The sequence below is a fragment of the Pteropus alecto genome, unplaced genomic scaffold (genome assembly GCF_000325575.1).
Source record: "Pteropus alecto unplaced genomic scaffold, ASM32557v1 scaffold10, whole genome shotgun sequence".
Lineage (NCBI taxonomy): Eukaryota > Metazoa > Chordata > Mammalia > Chiroptera > Pteropodidae > Pteropus > Pteropus alecto.
In genome coordinates this window covers 7,095,602-7,118,911 of record NW_006431210.1, presented here as the reverse complement: position 1 = coordinate 7,118,911, position 23,310 = coordinate 7,095,602, and the positions used below count along the sequence as shown (strand labels likewise).

Here is a 23,310-nt window from a genome sequence, read left to right as displayed (position 1 = left end):
AGCAGTTTTATGTTAACAGCAAAATTCAATGGAGGGTACAGAGATTTCCCACATATCCCTGATTATAGGGTTTTTACTTAACTTTCTTTGATTTTGTTTCTCTTTTACACTGAAATTTTTGGTTCCTAACAACCCAGTGTAATTACTTATTTACTTTATCCTACTACATATATTATAGACTCAAAATAATAATAAAATATTATTCGTAAAATGAAATCTACTGGATGCAGGTTTGTTTGTTTTATATCAATGTAGTTTAAGATGTATTTTTATTCTTAGGCTAAGTATAGTCAAAATACTATTTCAGGTTTACTTGAAATGATTCTTGTATGGGAAATTAGGTCTGTTTTCAACTTTTAGAATTACTTTATCTTTTAAAAATTTATTTAAAAAGAAAAACTATGCACTTATCTTTTGTCTGTGGTGAAGGGGCAGAATTAAATCTGTAATGTCATGTGATTCCTGGAGAATTGGGAACTGGTCTCAAACTGGGCTCATTTCTCTCCTGTTCTGCCATTTTCCCTCCTCTTCCATTGTAATTTATGCTTTTTATTCACAGTCTTTTGGGATGCTGAACAGGAATCTTTGCAGAACAAAACAGGCATAAAAAGAAATAAAATTAATAAAAACAGAATGCATAAGCTCTGGCAGATCATTCATGAATTCCTCCAGATCCATATTGATTCCTCTCCATTTTCTGTGGTGGTTTTTCTTCTCCAGCCTGTTTGATATCATGGTGCTTCCATGACATTTGATGTTAGATCTGACATAATCCAAGTTTGTTTTATAGTCGTCTGAAATATTTATTCTCTTTTTCTTTGTTCTGTGAACTGAGAGGTCTGTAAAATTCATGGTGTGTAAACACCCTTCCACCCCTGTCTTCTCCCCTTCTGTTAATCCCTCTCCACTCAACCCTGCAGCACTAGCAGCCTAGAAGGCTTGGGTCTCTGCCACCTTGGAGCTGAACTACTCACATCAGGAATTCTCCAGGCTCCTGGGTCTCTAGAGTAAGTTGAAAGGGTATGTAGTGTGCTGGGGATGGCGATCCATTGAATAGGTACTTACCAGTTATACTGAGAGACTTGAAGACGTTATCTTCTTCAAATAATCAGCATGACCCATAACCTGTGATTTCACTGAGCTCCTTTCCTTTTTTTTTTATTCTAGTTGAGGAATGTGCACAAGTAATGTAAATATAATTATTGCTATTCAGGATTAGAAAACTTGGAATGTTCGCATTACCTAGTGATGTAGATATCAGTGTTATGTTTAATGTTTTTTAAATGCTTATTTATCGTGGAAATAATCTAAACTGAATAAATAATGTAAAAATGTTATATTGGACAGTATTAGATTCCTGATGTATATTTGGTCTGAGGGTATTTTGTTTATACTGCTGTGTTTTTTTCACCAGTAATATATGCATTATGTACATGGGGGCCTTGGGAAGGTGTGGACTCGGAATCGATTTTATTTTATATGTTTTCTGTGAATATGCTTGGAATCGATTTTATTTTATATGTTTTCTGTGACCTCATGCACTGTAAATACTGATGCTGCCACACCTCTGCAAGTGTGAAATAAAACTATGGCTCTTCAGCATTCTGTCCCCGTGCCGATAATTTAGAAGGGGGAGATGCGGGGCAATTTTTACATTATTTGTATTTTGGGGAAGTAAACTCTGAAGGCAGCCTTTCCTCTTCCTTCCTTCCCACATTTCTTGATTGCCTTCTGTCAGTGGTGTCACAGCTCAGGGATGTTAAGGAAGATGGCTTCTTTAGGCCGGATCCTCTCATATCCTTAAATGTTGAGAGAGGTCACTTTGGAGCCATGCAGTGGATTTTTCCTATTAATCTTGACCATGACAGTCACCAATTAGAAGTTGTTTCTTAGGCAGTGCTGCTTCTGCAGCTATCCTTATTGATCCCCTCTATGCTGCTTTTCTAAGTTCTATTTTTGAGACTTGTTACTTCTCCCCAGGTCCAAATAACATGGTGTCATTTATATATCAGACCGGCAGGACAGCCCATTAGAATGTCCTGACAGTCAGGGTCCCTCGTGGGAGAGCAGGGCAGTTATCAGGGTCCTTGGGCAAGAGAGGAAATGTGCTGGATTGTGCTGGATTGCTCTCCTGCCTACTTACAAACAACCAAATGCCCAAAGGCTGTGTTGATCCATTCCGGTACCCAACACCCACAGGCAGCTGCCCCTGGGGCCACTACTTATTTAAAGAAGTTAGCAGCCACCATCGTTCACCAGATCTGTCTTGTTCTTCCCTGGGGTTCACAGGTCATTTGACTGGGGATGTGATAGGGATGTCCTGTGAATCTTTGTGCGCTGATACCTGCAATTCCAGGAGGAATTGTGGTCTTGCTTCAGGTTTATCTTGCATGGACGTGGGGAGGGGGCAGTTCCACTTGGCCCTTCCCTCCATCATGGCTCTAACTCGCCATTAGGGCTCTGGGGGTGGTTAGGTTAAACCATCCCAATTTGCACTCAGGATCAGTGAAAATAACCACAAGGTGGGTCCTCTGACTTGTTGGACCCACCGTGGGAAGGACTTGGGCCAAGGCTCCCCTTTGCTCCTGGCTTCCCAAAGAGCTGTAAGGAAGAGAGATGGCATTTCCGGTATCCCGGTTTCAGTATCAGCTCGCACCGCATCCAGCCATCCTCAGAAGGTTGGGGCTGCCACTTTCCTTAGGACACAGGTACCCTCAGTTCCACTGGAGAGGGATTAGGGGTACATATGTTGTGTGTACAGTACTTGGGGTGGCGTCATAGGACCCTCGCTCAAGGGAATCCATCCAGCCTTCCCTTCGGTCGGTTGGTTGTCTGTCAGAGAGCTGCCTCAGAGCTGGCAAGTGGGGAAAGGCATCCATTTCCCATTGCACGGCTGCCATCAACCTCTGCACATGAGTCCTCGGCTTGTTTTTTCTTGTCAGACACGTCAAGCAACACCCTCGCAGGTTGCCCAACCATCTCGTCTTCTAGGAACGCTATGGTTTATGAACCATTACCCCAGATTGCTACTGGTCAGCACATCCTGGTTGCCACTCTGGCCTTGCTGGTCATTGTGGTAATGATATCCACCTGCTCCTAATGTTTAAATGGTCCCTCTTTAGTTATGCCAGAATCTCATCATCCTCAGTGATACTAGAGAGCCCAGGGCCACAGCAGCATCTTCTGTCATCCTTTGCCTACAGGGGACAGCCCTTACTGGGCTTCTCACAGATGCCAGAGCCCTCCCCCTACGAGTGTGTTCCTCACTGAGGGGAGTGTCCTCGAGGATATGGGCAGATGTTGGGTTGCCCGGTCACCGTTTTTACATTCCCACCTCTGTGAGCCATCTCACACCTTCCTCAGGGTGCCAACCCAGTCTTGGCATCTCCAGCTCATTTCTTGTACGCCCGTGTCATGTCCAGGTTTCAGGCGGCCATCCCAACAGCACAGAGACTGGATTAAAGTGCCTTTACCCAGATGCTGACTCACAAGTCATGGGACAGTACACCATGGCAATAAGCTTCTTCTCTTCAGCTTTATATTCTGCCCCCTTCAGATGCACTCCCAGTATTCCCCCATGCTTAAATCCTGAGCCTTACTTTTCTGGCAGGAGATGTATGTCTCTAACCATTGTCACGGAAGCCTCTGGCCTTTATGGAATGCTCTGAGTAGATGACTTACATGAGCCTGTCAGCCAGTCTCTTTCTTTACAGCTTCCAAATCTGTTACAAGCCAGCCAGCCTCACAGTCCATATAATTACCCATAACAAGCCCTCACACCCCATTCCAGGGATAGCGCTAATGCCGATCTGCCTCTACCTCCTCCCAGACCAACACAGGTGAGGGCCTCAGTGTTTGTATTACATACCATGGGGTGTCACCACCCACTTAGCACCAGCTACAGGGTTCTTTTTGCTGTTTGACATACATGAGAAATCAAGGTCCAGACTTACATCCTGAGGATCTGCTGTGTCAGCCAGTTCTGGTACCAGTTGTCTTAATCTGGGTTCCTCTGGAAGTAAAACATGAAACAAAGGCTCGGATGCAGGTGATCTGAGAACTGATCCAAGGGACAGGTGGAAAGAAGCAAAAGCCTACATAAGATGTGCATCATGATTCTGCTCTGGGCAAAAGGGCCATGATTCTGCCAGCATCTCCTGGAAAGTCTACAAAATATATCCAGAATCGTCTGCCTGAAAGAGAATGCAGTTAACCACCCCCATTGGTTGAGGGTTGCCCCCGGGGCATGGACTCCCCAGGACTGCTGGGTCCCTAGGAGAGCAGGGTCCCATGATGTTGGAGCAGGAGGGCACAAAGAGTTGACACACTGTCCACACAAAGTAGACTGTGCTCACGCAAGACTATTCACAAGAGCTGCAACCAGTAGGTAGGTTTTTAAAACACTTCTCTACTTTCTCTGTTTGCTCATGTGTTGGAGACCTTTCCACAATGGCAAGAGTAGAGTACCTCATTATTCTCAGGAGCTATGTAATATTTCATCATATGTGTGTGGGTACTTCCATGCATGTATAGTTCACATACCATAAAAACCATGATCAACTCATCAATCTACTTTTTAAATTTGTATGAACATTTTACTAGGAAAAAATCTTCAGACATACAGAGAGTTGAAAGAATTATATATACCCATCTTCCAGATTCTACCATTAACATATTACTATCAATCCATCTGCCCATCTATCCATCAATCCATCTAATTTTTTGGTTGCATTTCAAAGTAAGTTGCAGACATCAGTACCTTTCCCCCTAAATACTTTAGCATGTATGTCATTAACTGAAGGTCAGTATTCGTTTATAGCTTTCTTTTTCCCTTTTAAGGTCAACTTACATACAATGAAATATACAAATCCTAATGTACCCTTTGGCGTATTTTGACTAATGCATATACCTGTATAATCCAAAACCCTTATCTAGCTATACAACATGACCATTTTTTCATGTTTCTTCCCAAGTAATACCTGCCCTCACTCTCCCAAACACAACTATTTTGATTTTTTTTTTTCCCTCACACCATAGATTATATTTGCCAGTTCTAGAACCTCATATAAATGGGTTCATACAGTTCAAACCTGTTTTGTGTAAGGCTTCTTGCACTTAGCATAACATTTTTGAGATTTAGCCACATTCTTGCAAGTATCAATAGTTCCTTTTTATTGCTGAATAGTATTCATAAACAGTTTGTTTATCCATTCTCCTGTTGATAGATATTTGTTTGTTCCAGTTTTGGACTATTGTGAATAAAGCTGCAATGAACACTTTATAAGTCTTTTAATGAACATATGTTTTTGGTCCATATGTTCCATATGTTAAATTCATTAAAGCCTTTATTTTGAAGGGCAATTTAATTTGAATAGTGTTGCAGTAAAAAAAGAAGAAAGTACATTTATAAGTACATCCATGGAAAAAATTCTGTGGAAAGGGTAAATATACATTTAAATAACCTTTTATTAAGGAAAATTTCTAAAATGCAGAGAGAATACTCATGTATCTTTTACTCAGCTTTGACAATAATCAATTTTGCTCTACATTCTTGCTACTTTTTCTGTTTGCTCTTTTTCTTCTTGATCTATAGTAACCTCAGATGTAACAACAGCAAAATATTTCTATATGCATCTCTAACTGATGAGAAAATTTTTTTATATATATATTCACCATGCCATTGTTATAACCAACAGAAGTAATGGTAATTCTTTTAATTCTATCTAATGCCCAATTTATATTCAGATTTTTTCTATCTCAACATTGTTTTATTTACAGTTTGTTAGAATCAGGATCCTACACTGCGTTAGGTTGTTAAGTGCTCTTGTATTTTCTAACAATAGTCTTATTTTGTTTGATTTTATTTTAATACCATCAATTTGTTAGAAGAACTTTATCATTGGACTTTCAGAATGTCCCACATTCTAGATCTGACTTATTGCTTCTTGTGGTATCACTACACTCAGTTTCAATAATGAGGGCTGCTTCGAGATGGGGCTGTGTACTTCCTCTTGAGGGACAGAATGTCGGCTTGTTCCATTTTTATGAGGCTGACACTGAGCAGAGGGATCACATAGAACCTGCCTGATCCTTTCTTTGTAAAATTTCCATCAACCTTGCTGATGGTTTTAGCATCCACTGATGATAAAAGCTTAAATCCATTATTTCACTAAGTGTTAGAAAAGAGTGTTTTTCACATTTCATTATTCTATCTACATTCATTAGCTGGAATTCTGTGAAGAATTTTCCGTTGTCAACTTTTTGGTTACCCTGAAATACAATTTTTATATAAAAGAAAAGTAATCTGCTCGGCTCTTTCTCTTTATTGATCATTTTTCAGAGTAATGAGTTTGTATCGTAGCAAAAGATGACCAGAGAATTTTTTTCCCTGTGTCTCATTATGAATTCACAGGAGTTAATAACCATACAGGTTCCATTCCACCCCCCTCCCCCAGTTGATATGTCTCTTAACTCTTTCTCTCTCTTTAAAAGATTGCTCAGGTTTTTCCACCTGGGACAGTGGAACTTCTACAGGTTAGCCCCTGTGTCCTACATCTGACCAACCCTGGTCCTGTGGATTCTACCTCCTGTCCACTGCCCACCTGCCTGTCACCACCATGGTCCATGTCTCTGTTTCCTTTTTTGCCACTTCAGGAAAAGGCCAGAGTCACAAATATTTGAAAACACATGTTTGATCCTATCATTCTTCTGTTTAAGTTGCTCTCCATAGCTCTTGGCATAAAGTCCAGGGCCTTGAACGTGGACTTTAGGGCCCATTTGATCTGGCCCCTCCCTGTCTCTGTGTCATCATGATTTATCTGTATGGAGGTTTGCGGCCTGTATGTGGCCTGCCCTCTCTCCATCCCTTCTCTCACATGCAGTTTCTTCTGCCTGTGTCACCTTTCCCCTTGGCTAACTCTTCCTCGTCCTAGGTCTTCATTTAGGCCAGTAATTCTCAACCCTGCTGCATATTACAACATATGGGCAGTTTTAAGAAATACTTGTGCCTGAGCTCCAACCAATATCAATTAAAATCTGAATGTTTGGAGGGTGAGGCCTGATTGCTATTTTTAAAAGCTTGCGCAGGTGATTCTGACATGCGGCCAAGGTTGAGAACCACAGTTTGGGGTGTTCCTTCCTCTGGGACATTTTCCCTCACCACACACACCCCTATGCCTGGGTTACATGTCATTTATTACTGCCGTAGCATTCTGCTCTAATCCTTTTTTATCCCCTTTGTGGAGATATAATGGATGGATAACACTGTGTGAGTTTAAGGTGTACAACGTGATGATCTTATCTTTATCATCAAGGCCTCAGTCTGTTAACGCTTGGGTTTCTTCCATGTTAGATGGAAGCTCATGTGGGCTGTGGCCCCATCTGTGTGTTCTGTGCTTGGTTATATTTGTAAGTGGATGGTAGGGAGATGTCAGGGCCGGACTTTGAGGTTGTTTGAATGCAGAGGTGGTGCTCCACTGTGTGGGATGAAGGCCAGATTCCGTCATCTGCCAACATCATTTCTCACCAACCTCTTCAACTCCTCCAAACCCCTTTCCCTAGACAAGTGGACTTTAAACAGTCCTTGCCTTTATACCTGCCTAAAGAATGTCCCCAACTCATGGGCCACCATTGAACTCATAGAACTTGTGGGCAACCCCTATTTGATACTTCGTCATATTCATGCTGTGAAAATGTTTTCAAAATTGGGGGACCTGGTATAAGAAATTATCTTTGTATTTTGTGAGTTTCTTTAGAAATATTTTGCCTTTGAATGGAAATTAAAGCTTTGTTTACTAGAAGAATAAATTGATATTAAAATAACGCTCTTGCCTTTTTTATGATTATTTATTTATTTGGGGATAGATTTATTGAGGTATAATTCACATACAGTAAAGCTTTCCATTTTCCCCAAAGCAATCTACTTGGAGCGTTTTAACTTTCAGGCACAGTGCTTTGATGCCCTGGTTGGACTTCAGGCCGTGTGTGATCTGGGCACATGTCCTCACGGTTGCTTCCAGATATAGCTTCAAGGGCACCCCGAAAGCTTTCACTGACTGTGATGCTGCTGTGAAAAAAGTTCTTTAAAAAGTTCAATTGTGACCTTTGAAAGCTCGAAGATACACAAGGAATCTTACCAACAATGAAATGGTTTCTTGTAGCCCTTGTGCTTGGCACCTGTGGCCTGTTGCTGCCTTTTTCCATCCACCAGAGGGCAGTGTGTCCCTCCACCTAGCAATTTGCCTCCCCTTTCAAATCCTAGCATGTAGCTCCTGAAGTCATGCCAAACGTTTCTCAGAATTTGATTTGACTGCTAGAAATGTATCTTACGTTGCAACCCTGTAGAGACATACATACATATGTAGCTCTATATATGTATATATAACAAAAATTTCATAAAATGATGATGTCTTTACTTTGTGCAATACGCTCTGATATTTTCTCTTCTCTTTCATTAACAACTGCGCCGATCATCACCCAAAATGAGTTCATGGCTCACAAATTGGGTTGCAGCCCATGATTTGAAAAATATTGCCTTAGAGTTCATTTAGTCTCGCATCCTGCATATTTATGGATGAAGAGATGCAGCAGAGAGGGGACATGCCCAGATCACTGGAATTTAGAGCAACACCTAGGAAGAGGTTTCAGGGACTCGGACTTCTAAATCTGTCACTCTCAGCCTACCGACATTACTGTTGAGGTACAATCAGTGCTCCAGGAAGTCACTGCCACGGAGAGAGAGGTCATGGACGTGTTGTATTCCCAGCACTCTTTGCTACTGCAAGAGAAGTGTCGCCTCCAACAGGGTTTTCTCTTTGGCTCTATAACTTCTGCATATCAGCCACCGATCGATTATCAGATCGGTGCTGGCCTCTGGAAGGTAAGCCCTGTGGAATCCTGCATGTGGATCCTCCTTGGTGATTTTTGTTACCTGAGTACACACGGTGGACCAGCTTAGCAGTGGTTTGTTCTATAGCCCTAACTCCATCAGCGCATTATGCAAATTAAGTAGGCAGTGTCAAAGTGTCTACTTCCAAAATGCGGAAGGTGGATGTTCTCACATGGTCCCCTCCGTGCTCCGTAGGATGACTCACAGAGGACGTTCAAGATTGACTACAACCACAACCGCTTCCTCAAGGATGGCCAGCCATTCCGCTATATCTCGGGCAGCATTCACTACTTCCGCGTGCCCCGCTTCTACTGGAAGGACCGGCTGCTGAAGATGAAGATGGCTGGGCTCAACGCCATCCAGGTGTAAGTAAGAGGGCACTCGGCTCTCACTGGGGCTGGACACCCACACCTGAAGAGAAGGTACAGCTGCATTTCTCAGTGCAGCTATTTCATTGCTCAGAATGGGAAATGGCATTGTCTGGCGTTGTGGGGGAAGGGGCGAGGGGGGACTTGTCGTGAGTTTGATTGACCCTTCTTCAGATAATTAATCACTTCTTCCAATATTGAACTTTATCACTAGAATTCATAAAGTGAATATCAGCTTAAAAAGGCAAAGGGAGGTAACAATGATTATTTACCATGTGCAGGACACTTTACATGAATGATTCCATTTTTTTAAGGAGTTATCATTCCCGTTTTACAGCTGATGAAACTGAAATTTGCACATGTCTTTGGCCAGAGGTCCAGCTATGCAGTCATAGCTTCTCTCAACTCTTAGGGGCAGATGCCTTGTTAGGTAGATTCCTAAAATCCAGTCTGCCTTTGGGATTCTGCCTGGGTCATGTGATAGCCTGGGGTCATAGAATTACCCCAATACCTATCTCTCATCTCTTTTTTTCCTGTTGCAAGGTAACTAATTGTGAAGAACTGGAGTGACTGGCCACTCTGGTTTTTGTGCTGCTGATGTGAATTGCTGATAACTTTGCAAAGATAAAGGGTGAGAAAACCCAGAGGCAGATTCTTGGGACAGATAGCTAGGGAGAACCCCACTTGTTATTCTGGTTCTAAGGCCACAGTTTTCAACCCTACATTCTCAGGGACTAAGAATATCTGTTCCAAGGTATCCTGAAACCATGGGATTTTGGAAAAAGGAAATGAGCCAGGGGTTGTCAGAGAGACCTTTGAGATGGCAGTGGGTGGCTTCATATTTAAATTTATATTTCATGCTGTGTGCAGCCAGGAGAGCTGGTAGGACTTTTTGTCATTTTACCTACTGCATGCTGTCGCTAACAAGGTCTTCCATCACTGAAGGGTTTTCCATTTTTATTAAAAGGACTTTTCAAAAAATAAGTACAGTCATGCATAATGACATTTTGGTCAATGACATGGCAGTGCCATATTATAATGAAACTGTAAAATTTCTATAGCCTAGTGACATCATAGCCATCGTAACGTCATGGTCTATGTATTACTCACGTTTTTGTGGCGATGCTGCTATGAACACATCTACTGCGCTGCCAGTTATATAGAAGTATAGCACATACAATTACGTACAGTTCGTCATGCTTGATATTGATAATAAATGACTGTTACTGGTTAATATATTTACTATACTGTACTTTTTCTTGTTATTTTAGTGTACTCTTTCTACTTATTATAACAAAAAAAAAAGACCATCTTACCCCAGCAGTAGCCTCATACATCTGTTTGTCTCTCGATTGCATCATTTTCTCACGGACCTGATTTAATCGCGTGTTGTTTTGTGCAGTAGCATGCCGTACAGGCTCGTCGCCTAGGTACAGCATGAGGGTGTACCATTTAGCCTAAGTGTGTCGAAGGCTAGACCATCCAGGTGTGTGTAAGTGCATTCTGTAGTGTTCACACAACGAAACCACCTGATGACGCATTTCTCAACGTATTCCTGTCGTGAAGTGGCACGTGACCGTACACCTCTTATTACTGTAGCACAGATATTTTCATTTTTCCTCAGCCTTACACAGACATATGTAATTTTTACATAGTATTAATCCATGTTCATGTAATTCCGTTACCTTTTTAAAAGTCAAGCATTAAATAGGAATGGGCATTCTTTGTGGGTCATAAACTTAAAAGTGTCCCCCAAGCTTGGTTTTCTCAGGTAGCTGCTGTGAAAACTCAAAATAAGGCCTCTCTCCTGAGAGGCTGCCTAAGGTTTAGGTTCTCCAGACGATTCAGAAATTCACATAGGACATCTGGATTCTTGAGCCGTTTTCAGAGAGTGGCTGTGTGTATCTTGGCAGATACGTGCCTTGGAACTTTCACGAGCCCCAGCCAGGACAGTACCAGTTTTCTGAGGACCATGATGTGGAACATTTTATTCAGTTGGCACATGAGCTGACGCTGCTAGTCATCCTGAGGCCTGGACCCTACATCTGTGCGGAGTGGGAGATGGTGAGTGTGGCCCTGCCTGGTGTGCGTGACAGGGGTAGACTGGCAGGCAGGGGTGTGAGGGAAAGTGAATTAAGGCCATTTGAATGAGTCTCTAATTCCAGAAAATGTGGAGCCTGTGATGGTAGCCAGCACAGGGGTCTTTTCCCTTAGGAGGTGCCCAGGTAGAGAGGAACAGGTAAGGGTCAGAAATATGGGCCTTCCTCCTGGTAGTCACTCACATAACTCAATTTCCTCATCTGGAAAAAGCCGTTAATGGTGCGGGCTCTTTCTACCTTTTATATAGATTAAGTGGAATAATCTATATAAAAGGCTTTGATTCTCAAAATATTGCACTCATGCAGAGTGACCTTATTTTTACTGTTATGGTTTCAGATTTCCCTGAAAGTTTCCAAATCAGAAAGCCCAACTCAAACGCCTCTTCTCCATGAAACTTTTCTTCCCTCACAGCTAATAGTAATTTCTTTGTCCCCCGAGCACCTTTCATGAAATGGACCTTACAATGGCTTCTCTCCTCTCCCCCACCCCATCCCCCACCACCCCCATCCCAGGGAGGATTACCTGCTTGGCTATTACAGAAAGAAGGTATCATTCTCCGTTCTTCTGATCCAGGTAAGTTGTTGCAGGTGTCTTGGGAGAATTTTTAAAAGCTTAGCTAGTTTATATCAAGAGTGCCTTTGCTTTGAAGGCTGGGGTACTTCTGTGCAAACACTTGTGAAAGTTTAGTGAAAATCCAAGTGTTAATCGTCATCCACTGTGGGACACCAGACATTTATTGTGTAGGAAATAAGCCTTTCTTGAACTACATGATCAGATCTTGCTGGTAAACTGGTAACTCTTTGAACTGGCATTGGGCTTGTTGGCAGTTGACCGAATAACTAACGCTCTCTCCCCCTCCATTCTTAGTATATTGCGTGGCCAGTGATAAGAGACTAGCTTATCAAAATGGCAGATGCAGTTTCTGGAATGGTGTCACTGGATTGCTCAGTAGCTGCTGTGTCTTCTGTTCCTCAATCTACTTTTACAGAGTGATCTGTAAATGATAGACATTTTCTTGTCTTTTTTAAACCACTTTTTATTTTAGTTGTAAACCCCAATCAGTCAGAAAGTCCCATTTAACTGCATTTCTATAGTTTGAAGACTTCAGTTTCTCTTGATGGCGATGGTTGTCAGTCATTGATTAAGTTTACTGTGTGGAAAGCTGATATGTTATGCTCCATAGCAGCAGTCTCCAACCTTTTTGGCACCAGAGACTGGTGCTCCTTTGAGAATCTAATGCCTGATGATCTGAGGTGAGGCTGAGGTGGTGATGCTAGCGCTGGGGAGCGGCTGAAAATACAGATGAAGCTTCGCTCATTCATCCACTGCTCACCTCCTGCTGTGCGGCCCAGTTCCTAACGGGCCATGGACTGGTACCAGTCTGTGGCCCGGAGGTTGGGGACCCCTGTTTCATACACATTTCCTTTTTTGGTGCATTGTCCTCACATTTTACACTCCTAGTATATTTCGCATTTAATCTGCACAGCACTGTATGGAGTACGTACTCTATTATCTCCATTTGACAATGTAAATATATATTTTATTAGAACTTAATTTTAAAAAGAAAAAACCCTACTGTGACAAAGAGGAGGACACACTATTCAGTCACTCCTCTCTTCATTCAATGAACATTGTCAGGATGCCTCCTGTGCTCTAGGCTTTGAGTCTTAGTGACAGGGACAGATACCAGGTATACTGTCCTTGTCTACTGAGAGCTCAGCAAAGGAGACGACTCTTTGCAAGACAACTTTTATCTGACTTTTAGTGGGTGTAGTCACCCCATTTCGGAAGGTAGTTGTTGAATCCAGTATATCCCCATTTCCACTGCCAGCCCGAGAGTGATTAGGCCATGTTATGTCTGTTTGTACTAAGGTGCTTGATGGTGTTAAAAGATGGTGTCTTGTTTTCCAGATTACCTTGAAGCTGTGGACAAGTGGTTGGGAGTCATTCTGCCCAAAATGAAACCTTTCCTCTATCAGAATGGAGGGCCAATTATAACAGTGCAGGTAACCATGGAGATGAAGATGGCAGGTGGGAAGGCTTCCATCCATCCACGTTATAAATAGGAGTGATATAGACATGAGCTTCATAAGTCTGTTTCCCTAAGAGGCAAGGTCACAGATGGTGTTTTTATTTAAATTGCCTTTTGGGGAGACATTACCATTTTTGAATGCCTGCTATGTACCAGACTTTGTGCTGGATGCCCTACAAATGCTACTCAATTATTCCAACCACTGTCGCTTAAATAAGAAGAATTTCAAAGAGGTTAAGTGACTTGGCCAAGGTCGCCCAGCTGATAGGTGGCATAATCAGGATTGCACCCCAGGCCCACTAATCCTGTAGTCTATCTCTTTCTCTTGTCCTGTGCTGTTTTGGGGCTGCAAAGAAGTGGCATGGATGAATGCTTTGGTGTCTGCCCTGCTTAGGCAGTCAGTTCACACTGGTATAGAAAGAGGATACAGTGATGGTGGCCTTTATGTTTTCTCTTCCACTTCCTGCCCCCACTCTCCTTCTTCCATGGGTTTTTTTTCTCTGCAAAGACTGGTATATTGTAGGGTGTTTCATGTGGCAAGTGTTCTCCATGAGAAAAATCAGGACACATGACCTGCAATGATTTTTGATGTTTGTGAAATTACTTAGGTAAGACAGAAAACTATATTCATTGGTCATTTACCAAGGATGCTCTTATTGAAAAGAACAAAGTTATACAAAACTAGCTGCATCCTGGACCAGCAAAGGGATGCAGTGTGGCTCTCCCTGGAGGAGCGTGGACCAGATTGCCTTCTTATGAACAGTACTATGGACAGTTTGTAGGGAAGGTCATTGTGGGGAGAGAGCATGGCCGTTCCCTTGCCCTTCATTTACAGGTCAAATGAGGCAATGAGAGGGCTGAGCTGGCCAGGGAGTCCATTCTGACACTCGGTGCCTTTTCATCCATCTCAAGACTGTACTGGCTAAGCCTTTAGGAGCCCATTTTCCTGTGTGAACATGTCAGGTTTGAAACTTGGATATATCTTTGCACAGCTGTGTCTTCTTCTTCTCTCTCGATCTCAAAATTCAGTTTCCTTCGATTTAGGGCAAGTCTATGCTTCTCCCTAAATCATTTTCATTTTTTGCTTACAACTTTTCTGTACCTGAAATGCCATGAAAAATGTGATCAAATATGAGCTCTTGTGTCTCTCTGGCAACCTCAGATGACTTTAACTTGACCGTAAGTCCTGCCAGGCAACTTGGCTCCCTCCTCTGCTTCTCCCCCATAACCTTTCCACTTGCTTGAATCCTACCTAATCCTTTTTGCCCTTTGATGACCAAATAAACAAGTACATAAGTGTTGGAAAGTTTAGAAAAATAGAAGAAAGCAGAAAAACCACAATTGTCACTTGAACATCAGGAGCCAGAAGCAAAGTTCTTTACATTTGTGGGAAGATTTCCTTAAATTTTTTCAATGCCTTTAAAAATTTTCCTTTTATAGTCGGTTCAGTCTGTATGGACAGTTTCCTATCTGACTTTATCTTATTCTTAGGTCATAAGCATTTTTTCGTATCATTAAAAATTCTTTGCACACCAACTTCATGGTTGTCCTTCTGTCATTTGAGGCATAGTTCCCCTAGGTGCCCCTCTGTCCGAAGCCTTCCCTGTTGACTAAATTGGCGTCCACTTGAGTGTCAGAACCCTTGGCTAGTGTCTTCATTTGTGAAGCTTTTGTGGCAGTTTGTCCACTTTCATCCCTGCCCAAGTGTATCTCTAGTCTCTTCTGCTCCCCACATGTCTGCCTGGCAGCTCTGAGATCACATCCCACATGTGTACACATCGCATGCCTACCAAGGGTTCTGGAATTGACTAGAGGTTACTGGATTAGATAAGAAAGAAGCTGCCAGTGGTAGACAGTGTTTCATCATGTGAAAGTTTCTATCAAAGCTGGGTTTTCTCTTAGTCATAATTCAGGCCAGGGGCATAGTGATGGCAGACTTATTCAGTTCACAATGTTGTTTTCTCTGGGTGCCCAGATAGTTTGAAGACACCATAGAGGTGCTGTGTCTGCAGGCAGGGCAAAAATCATTCATACCCAGAAATCTCAAATCCCTACCTGAGGGTGTTAGAGGCCCTCAACACTATTGTGTGACAGCTGCAGGAAGCCCAGCCTGGACCTTTAGTCATCCTTATGATTCAGCCTTATTTGTCTTGGTTGGTACCACGACCACACCTAAAATCATGAAAGCCACAAACACCTATTAATAATATCCGAGGTGAAAATAATTAGGAGTGGGGACCTTGCACCCACAACTTTGCTTTATACAATGTATGAGGTATTTGTCAGGAAGTCATAGTCCTGTTTATACCTGTTTTTATAGAAGATCAACAAATTTCAAAGTCTGTAGTGCTCTGTTCCTTCACTAAGGATCTTATAGGATGAGAGAGTTACTCTAGAATAAGGACCTGCACACTATGGCCCATGAGTCAGCTGGCCCACTGCCTGTTTCTATAAATAAAGGTCCATTGCCACATTCTTTTATTCATATATTATCTATGGCTGTGATTACACTACAACAGCACAGTTGAGTAATTGAGCAGACATGTGGCCAAAAAGCCTAAAATACTTATTTTCTGGCCCTTTATTGAAAAAGTTTGCTGATCCCTGCTCTAGAAAAATCAGTGTCCTTTGGATCTCACTATGAGTTTTTCTGAGTCTTTCAAGCCCTGTGTGTGTGTGTGTGTGTTTCTCTGCTCACTTCCCCAGCCTACACACACACCTTTTTTCCCCCTAGTTGACAATGATATAGAACTTGAGTATACTCCTAGTTGCTAGCTTTGTGAGCACTTATGAGGTGCCAGGTATTGTGCAAAGCCTGTTCATATATTGACTCAGTTAATCTTCATAATGACCCAGTGACGCTGGTACCTTCACCTCTTACAGATGAAGAAACATTTTACAGGTGAAGTCTCATGGATAAAAAGTGGCAGAGCTGAGATTTGCACATGGACAATTAGGCCTCTGATGCCTGCGTCCATGACTACAGCTTTAAGATGCCTCTCTAAAAACCTAACCAAATTATGTGTATGCAGAAACAAGCCTGTTAATTTCAAGGTGCATTATATAGTGATGATAATGGATGAGTAAATCTTGAAAAAGTAAGTGAAGAGGAATGAGGTTGGGTTGGGGCGTGAGGGCGGGCAGAAAAGTACACCAGATTCAAATGCTCTGGGCTGACTTAGCTGCTAGAGCTGACCCTTAAATTTAGCTCTGAACTGCTTGACAGTCAAATGATGAGGCAAGACACAGCCATTTAATTGGTTTTTGTTAAAAGAGAGGGGAAAAAGAAAATGAGAAGAAAGTACCTTGCCAGTGTTTGCAAGCTTTTCTTAACATTTATCTCAATTATTTCCAAAGGGACTGCTGTGGGGCTAATCAAAGTATCCCAGATCAGTTGCCCAAGCGGAGTTTTCCATTCTCTGTGTGGCAATTCGCTCTTTTTTTGAGATGATGGAACTGGGCATGCGCACCGTAGTCTGTTTTACTTCATGAACCCCATAACCTGAAAGTATTGTCAGAGGGGTTCTTTCTGAGAAAATAGTTTATTCGTTAAACCATTTGGGGGCAGGACTGTGTAGATAATGATGATGGTAGTTAGTGCATCTCCATCATTCACCCTTCCTTTCTTACTTCCCAGCTCTGTCCACAGGCTGTATGGAGCTTCTGGCAGTTTCACAAACAAGCTACCCCTTGCAGGAATAGTTCCCTCCAGTCCCTCTTCCCTGAGGAGTGCCTTTCCTTCTAGAACTACCCCAGGGATCCCCTCCAGAGAAGTTTCCTTAACCATCTCTCCCAGCCACTGTCAGGCTGGGTACCCCTTTTCCGGGCGATGGCAGTTTCTTTTGCTTATGTTTAAAGACTGTGCATCCCCAGGATCACAAAAATTCGTTTTGCATTATGTGCAGATTGAAATTTTATGGTTGGATTTTTTTTTTTAATTTTTGTAAAATTGTGAACTATAACACATACATAAATGTACAGTATAGTGAAGCATTATGATGAGAACACCCACATAACCAGCATGCAAGGACCCTAGGAGCTTCCCAGGTGTCCTTCTTGATCACGTCCCATTTCTTTCTGACTTTCCTGCCATTAGTTTCTTACTTTTCTTTATATTTTTACCACCTATATGTGCACCTAAACTTTATAGTTTAGTTTTGACTGTTGTGAATTTTCTGTACGGGGAGTTGTACTGTCTGTACTTTTTAGTGTCATGCTTCTTTCACTCAGAGTTGTAATTCTAAGATTCTTTGGTGCATCGGGTGGAACTGAAGATCATTTTATTGCTTTAGGACAAATGTTTCTTGATCTTTTTTTTTTTTCATTGTTGCCCCCTAAGGAGTCTCTTTAGACATTTTTTTCTAATTGCCCCCCCATGACATTTTAATACCTGAGATATACTGTATAATCTGTGCTCTATGTATTACAAAGGATAAGATTTTTTTAAATCTATGAAAATCAGTTTTCGACTCCTTGGGGATGCTCTCCACCCCACTGAGAATGTATGCTTCAGAGCAGGCTTTCCCACCTTCGGCACTATTGCCATTTTGCACCCAATAATTCTTCGTTGTGGTGGCTGACAGGGTAAAGTATTGAGCAGCATCTCTTGGTCTCTACCCACTAGATGCCAGTAACACACCCCTCCTTCAGTTGTGACAACCCAAAATATCTCTAGACATTTCCAGATGTCCCCTGGAGGAGCAAAATAATTAACTCCTGGTTGAAAACTACTGACATTATTGAACACAAACTGAGCATTGGTGATTGAGCACAAAACAGGAAGCAGCCTTGAATGTTTGACAGTAGGAAGTCAAGTAAATGATGGTGCATCTATCCGACAATCACCCTCGTTACTGCCATGGCTATTTGTATAACATATTAAGTGGAAAAAAATAATGTTATAGCTGGTGCATTTAATATGATATGAGTTTTGAGGACAGAAAACAATTTCTATAAATTGTTTGTGTATATTTAGGACGTGTGTGTGTGTGTGTGTGTGTGTAAATCTGGAAGACTGTGCCCAAATGCTTACAGTGGTTATCTCTGAGTAATCGAATTAACAGATGATTTTTCCACTTTCTTTTCATCTGTCTCCATTTCTAATATATCTACCATGGGATGGTATTATCTATGTAATGTTTAAAGTATCTATTATCTATTATAGTGGAGAATATCGTTACAATCCGAAAACTAGCCCAGAGATTTTTGTTTCCTTTTTCTTATTTCTAGGGGAGGATAGTAGAAGTTTTTATGCCCAGTTGCTTTTTGGAAAATGAGCTTTGAGGTCCAAGTGTAGGAGATATTTTTGGCAGTCATTAAGCCTTGTCATGTCAGTACAGGTGCTCAGGCATTTTCTCCAAACAAAAACTTGCATTAGAATGACTATATTGGGATCTCCTGGGTCTTTACACTCTCCTCTTTTTTTAATTTGCAGGTTGAAAATGAATATGGCAGTTACTTCACCTGTGATTATGACTACCTGCGTTTCCTGCAGAAGTCCTTTCGCTACCACCTGGGTAATGATGTGATTCTGTTCACCACGGATGGAGTATATAAGGATCTTCCACATTGCGGGACACTGCAGGGACTCTACTCCACGGTGGACTTTGGTCCAGGTTGGTGTTCGTAGTAACAGAAAACCTGGCTAAGGCCATGTAGCGACCTTTTACTGAGTGATTGCTCTGGGCAGCTGTTGTTTTAATTGGCATGAGCATATTGAATGAGATGCCTCAGATTTTCCTTAATCAAGTAATAGGATAAAAAAAATGAATAATGGATAAAGTCCCCTCTGTTGCAGAGATTACTTTATTTAAGCTGATTTGGCCTTTAAGACAAGAGCTCTGTTTTCAGCCCTGGTGGAGCTAGCCTGGAACCTGGAGTACTGTTCTCTCAGGGGCTGGCTGGCCCAGGAGCCATTCCAGCTGTGAGAAGCTCTACTCCCAGGCAGTAGCCTTTCAGACTCTGTCTGGGACATGCTGCTCTTCTCTGCTTTCTCTGTCTCCCCAGACTTGGCTAGATGCTCAGGGCTGAATCAGGGCCCTAGTGAACTCTGAGGTCAGCCGCTGGCTGGGCTGCGTTGGCCTGTCAGTCCAGGAGTGCAGGAAGTTACCTTGTACTTCTGTTTTCTTTCTGTGTAACACATAACACTGTGAACTGTCATGGGCCGGAGGTGATTTGGTCTATGCTGTCGTCTTACCTAACTCGTTAGTGCCATGTAAGCAGCAGAAGTTCTACAAATGAAAGTTCTGGGTGGGTGGGCGGGCAGCATGGCTAGGATGTTCCTGGCTATAATAAACTTCTGGCTATAATTAAGAGAGTCTTCATTAGGTTGAGAGCAGCTTTCATAAAGAACGTGACAGCTAAATGCAACATACAATCCTGAAAAGGATCCTGGTCTGGACTCTTTTTTTTCTTCTCTTTATTTTTTTCTGTGAAGAACATTATTGGGACAATTGAAATCTTTAAATGTAGTCTATAGATTAGATTAGATAATAGTATTTTATCCATGTTAATTTCCTGTTTTTTTAATAATTGTGTTCATTTAAAGAATGCCTTTGCTCTTAGGAAAAGCACGCTGAAGTATTTAGGGGTAAAGGGCCATCACGCCTGCAACTTATCCTCAAATGACTCAAAAAATATATATACTTATTTAAAGAGAGAGAAACTGATAAGTACATGTGGTAAAATGCTAATAGTTGGGGAACCTGAGTGAAGGGAATATGAGTTTTTTGTACTACTCTCACAACTTTTAAGTCTGAAATTATGTCACAATAAAAAATTATTACCTCCCCCCGTAAAAAAAAGACCAGCTCTTCAAGTAGCATAAAGACCCCACTGTTCTTCCATCTGAGGAATGAGGCACTCGGTGCACATTACACATCCAATACTTGCCTTCTCTCGAGAAGGATGTAGAAGACTGAAGTTGCATTTTTAAAGAGATTCTTCTACATTATCAAAGAAGAAAAGAGCGCACTTTAAGTGAATCGAACGTTTCTGGAAACGTGGTACATTGCTCAGAGCATTTGCTGATGAAATAACTCATCTACAAAGAGCTGCACAGGAAGTGGCATATGCCAGTTTCCTCCTGCTTTGGCACACTTCCCATCACAGTGATGAAAAAGCACAGTATTCTTCTGTGGTGAGGAACAAATAGAAGATCATTACAAGTTTGTCGTAAGCACTATTTCTATGTGGAGCGACAGCCCAGTTGCTCCTGCTGTGGATTGAAGGACAGACCCACACTGGCTGCAAGGCCAGTGGGCAAGTGGGCCTGTGACAGCTCCATTCATTTGTGTGGGAGAGAGATATGGCTAGGGGGTCAGATCATGGGAGGAGGCTCACAAGAAGAGTAAAGATTTGAACGCCACCTAATGCATAATAGTGAGAAACTTATAGCTTTAAGGTAAATGAGATTATAGTCTTTATCAATCAGCACAATTTTTTCCTGAAAGCTGGCCTTACAGAGAAGCCAAGGTCTATGGGGTGGGGGTAAAGGGTGATTTGGAGGTCTTGGCGAGTGTCAGTTCATCTCTGGGAAACCTGCTCTGGGAACTGGATCGTGAAGTTTGGGGCCAGAATATTCTTTGTTCTGGTCGCAGAAACACTATAACCAACATAAGGCAGCCATGACCTCTCTGTGGAAAACCTCTTTCTCTTTTTAGAGGAGGAAAGGAGAAGAGAAGACATGAGAAGACAAGACACAGGCATCCTAATGGAATATTTCAGAAGGAAAAATGGAGAGCATGTGGCCTGGAATGGCTGATGATATACAAATTAAAATTCAGAGAATACTCCATTATTCAGGGAAACACAATTAGACCACATTCATCCCTTTGACTTGTTAATTACTTAGCAAATATTTGTGACACTATTATTGTGTGTGACACTGTGGAGGCTACAAGGAAGTAGCTTCAGAGCAGGCCCACCCTGTGGGGAGCATCTGGGTCAACCAGATGTCCAGGTAAAGAGAGAAGAGCATAAGACATGTCTAAGTCGTGGGGAAACGCAGGTGAAGAAGACAAGCCTATGACTTGAACTTCCCGGGAAATGCAGTCAGAAAAGGCCAAGGGGACCTGTTCAGAGAGGAAGCAATATTTTGTGCTTTCCATACATCCATTAAATGGATGGTGAATCTAGTTTAAAGCTAGCTTGGAGATGTTTTAGGTTCCTGGGAGTGGAGGGAAGGGCCGGAGCCTCAGGCTCTAGTCCTGCAAAGGGCTCTTTTTATTTAACTGCTTGTTGTTCCCACAACTGACCTTTCTTCTCTGTCTCATAATTTTCAGGTGCCAACATCACAGATGCTTTCCTACTCCAGAGGAAGTATGAACCCAAAGGACCCTTGGTAAGAATTAGGAGTGAGGTGTGGAGAGACTGCTCGTACCAACTTCATTACATGCTGTAGAAGGGTGGGCTCAGCAGCTGTCCATCACCCTCTAGACACATGAGTGACAGCAGCAGCAATGCTTTTACTTGAAACCAAAGCCCTGTACTGTTGTGGAACAGAATGGGGACTCCCGTGAATGTCCTGCCATGCATGTTCGTGCTCACGCGTACTTCATCTCACTTGGTCCTTACCGCAACCCCCATAAGCAGTGTTATTGTCTCCATTTTTAATGAGGCTCAGAGAGCATGTCACTCGCCCAGGGTTGTACAGCTGGAGAGTTGCAGGACCGGGATCTGAGTTCAGGCTGGGTTTTTTTTTTGAGAACTCTTTGTGACAGAGCTTCTCCACCTTTCACGTGCTTATGAATCACATAGGAATCTTATCAAAACGCAAACTTTGATCTACTGGGTATGGGGTGGGGCCTGAGATCCTGCATTTCTGACAGACAAGCGGGTGACATTGGGATGGAGGTTTGCTGAGCATACTCTGAGTTGCAGGGCTTTGTGGCATGCTGTGTAGATGGCTAGGAGGAGATTGTGGCAAAGTCTATGCAGGGGTATATAATCCATCAGGGCTTTGTGGCATGCTGTGTAGATGGCTAGGAGGAGGAGATTGTGGCAAGGTCTATGCAGGGGTATATAGTCCATCATTCCACCACCTCTGCTCTTCCCTTCTCCACACTTGTCATTGTGATTCAACCCAGTTTAAGGGGTTGTGTCCTGCGCCTTCTCTGCAGCAGGTCAGCTGCCCCACCTGTGTACAAACCTTTGTACAAAACAACCTTTTGTGAATCTGATCTGTGCTTAGTGAGCAGTGCAGAACCTGCTTTCACAGACTGTGGGTGGAGCGATTTCCTGAGACAAGGAGGCCCCAGATCATATCCAGATCTCTTTTTTTGTTCTCTAGACCAAGGGCTTGGGACAGCAATGCCCAAGAGAAACATGAAATGGTTGGGGCCTGCTTTGCAGAATACTTGGACAAGTTGACCTCATTTTAAGTCAACCTGAGATCTGAGAATCTGGGTTCACTTAAAGGATCAATTTGGAGCTGATATCATAACAGTATTTCTCCATCCCGTTCTTTTGCTCCAACAAATTCTCCTACTGTATATAAACTGGGGATTGGTTAACAAAATTTTGATACAGGTACAGCTATTCAGGAGTACCAGGTGCCTGAGACCTGAGTTCGGGCGATGCTGTTATCAGAAGTCTCCATTGGTCTCCCTGCTCTGGGTTAAGCTGTGTATGTCAACTCCCCTTTCCACCTGTCCCTTGGAGGAGAACCTAGGGCATTAGTTACAGGGAAGCCCCAGTATTTGAATGCCATAACTCTATCCTAAGTTCTACATCCCTTTCTCTTTTTAGATCAATTCCGAATTCTATACTGGCTGGTTAGACCATTGGGGCCAACCTCACTCGACAGTCACGACTGAAGCGGTAGTGTCCTCCCTCCATGATATACTTGCCCACGGGGCAAATGTGAACTTGTGAGTATTAATGTCAGGAGGGGAGGGCGCCCTCCACAGCTGTGGGCTGACAAT

General features: G+C 42.5%; 1 protein-coding gene across 3 annotated transcripts in view; it reads left to right on the top strand.

The window, feature by feature from the left end:
* The window catches only part of GLB1 (galactosidase beta 1), an 89,315-nt gene that overhangs the window by 11,484 nt on the left and 54,521 nt on the right, over positions 1–23,310 (top strand). For all 3 annotated transcript variants that reach the window (XM_025039210.1, XM_006905726.3, XM_025039216.1), the window contains exons 2-8: positions 9,083–9,252; positions 11,169–11,319; positions 11,868–11,928; positions 13,267–13,361; positions 18,822–19,002; positions 21,670–21,728; positions 23,135–23,256. In XM_025039210.1, coding sequence (XP_024894978.1) covers positions 9,083–9,252; positions 11,169–11,319; positions 11,868–11,928; positions 13,267–13,361; positions 18,822–19,002; positions 21,670–21,728; positions 23,135–23,256 — 839 coding nt within the window. The remainder of the gene's footprint in view (positions 1–9,082; positions 9,253–11,168; positions 11,320–11,867; positions 11,929–13,266; positions 13,362–18,821; positions 19,003–21,669; positions 21,729–23,134; positions 23,257–23,310) is intronic.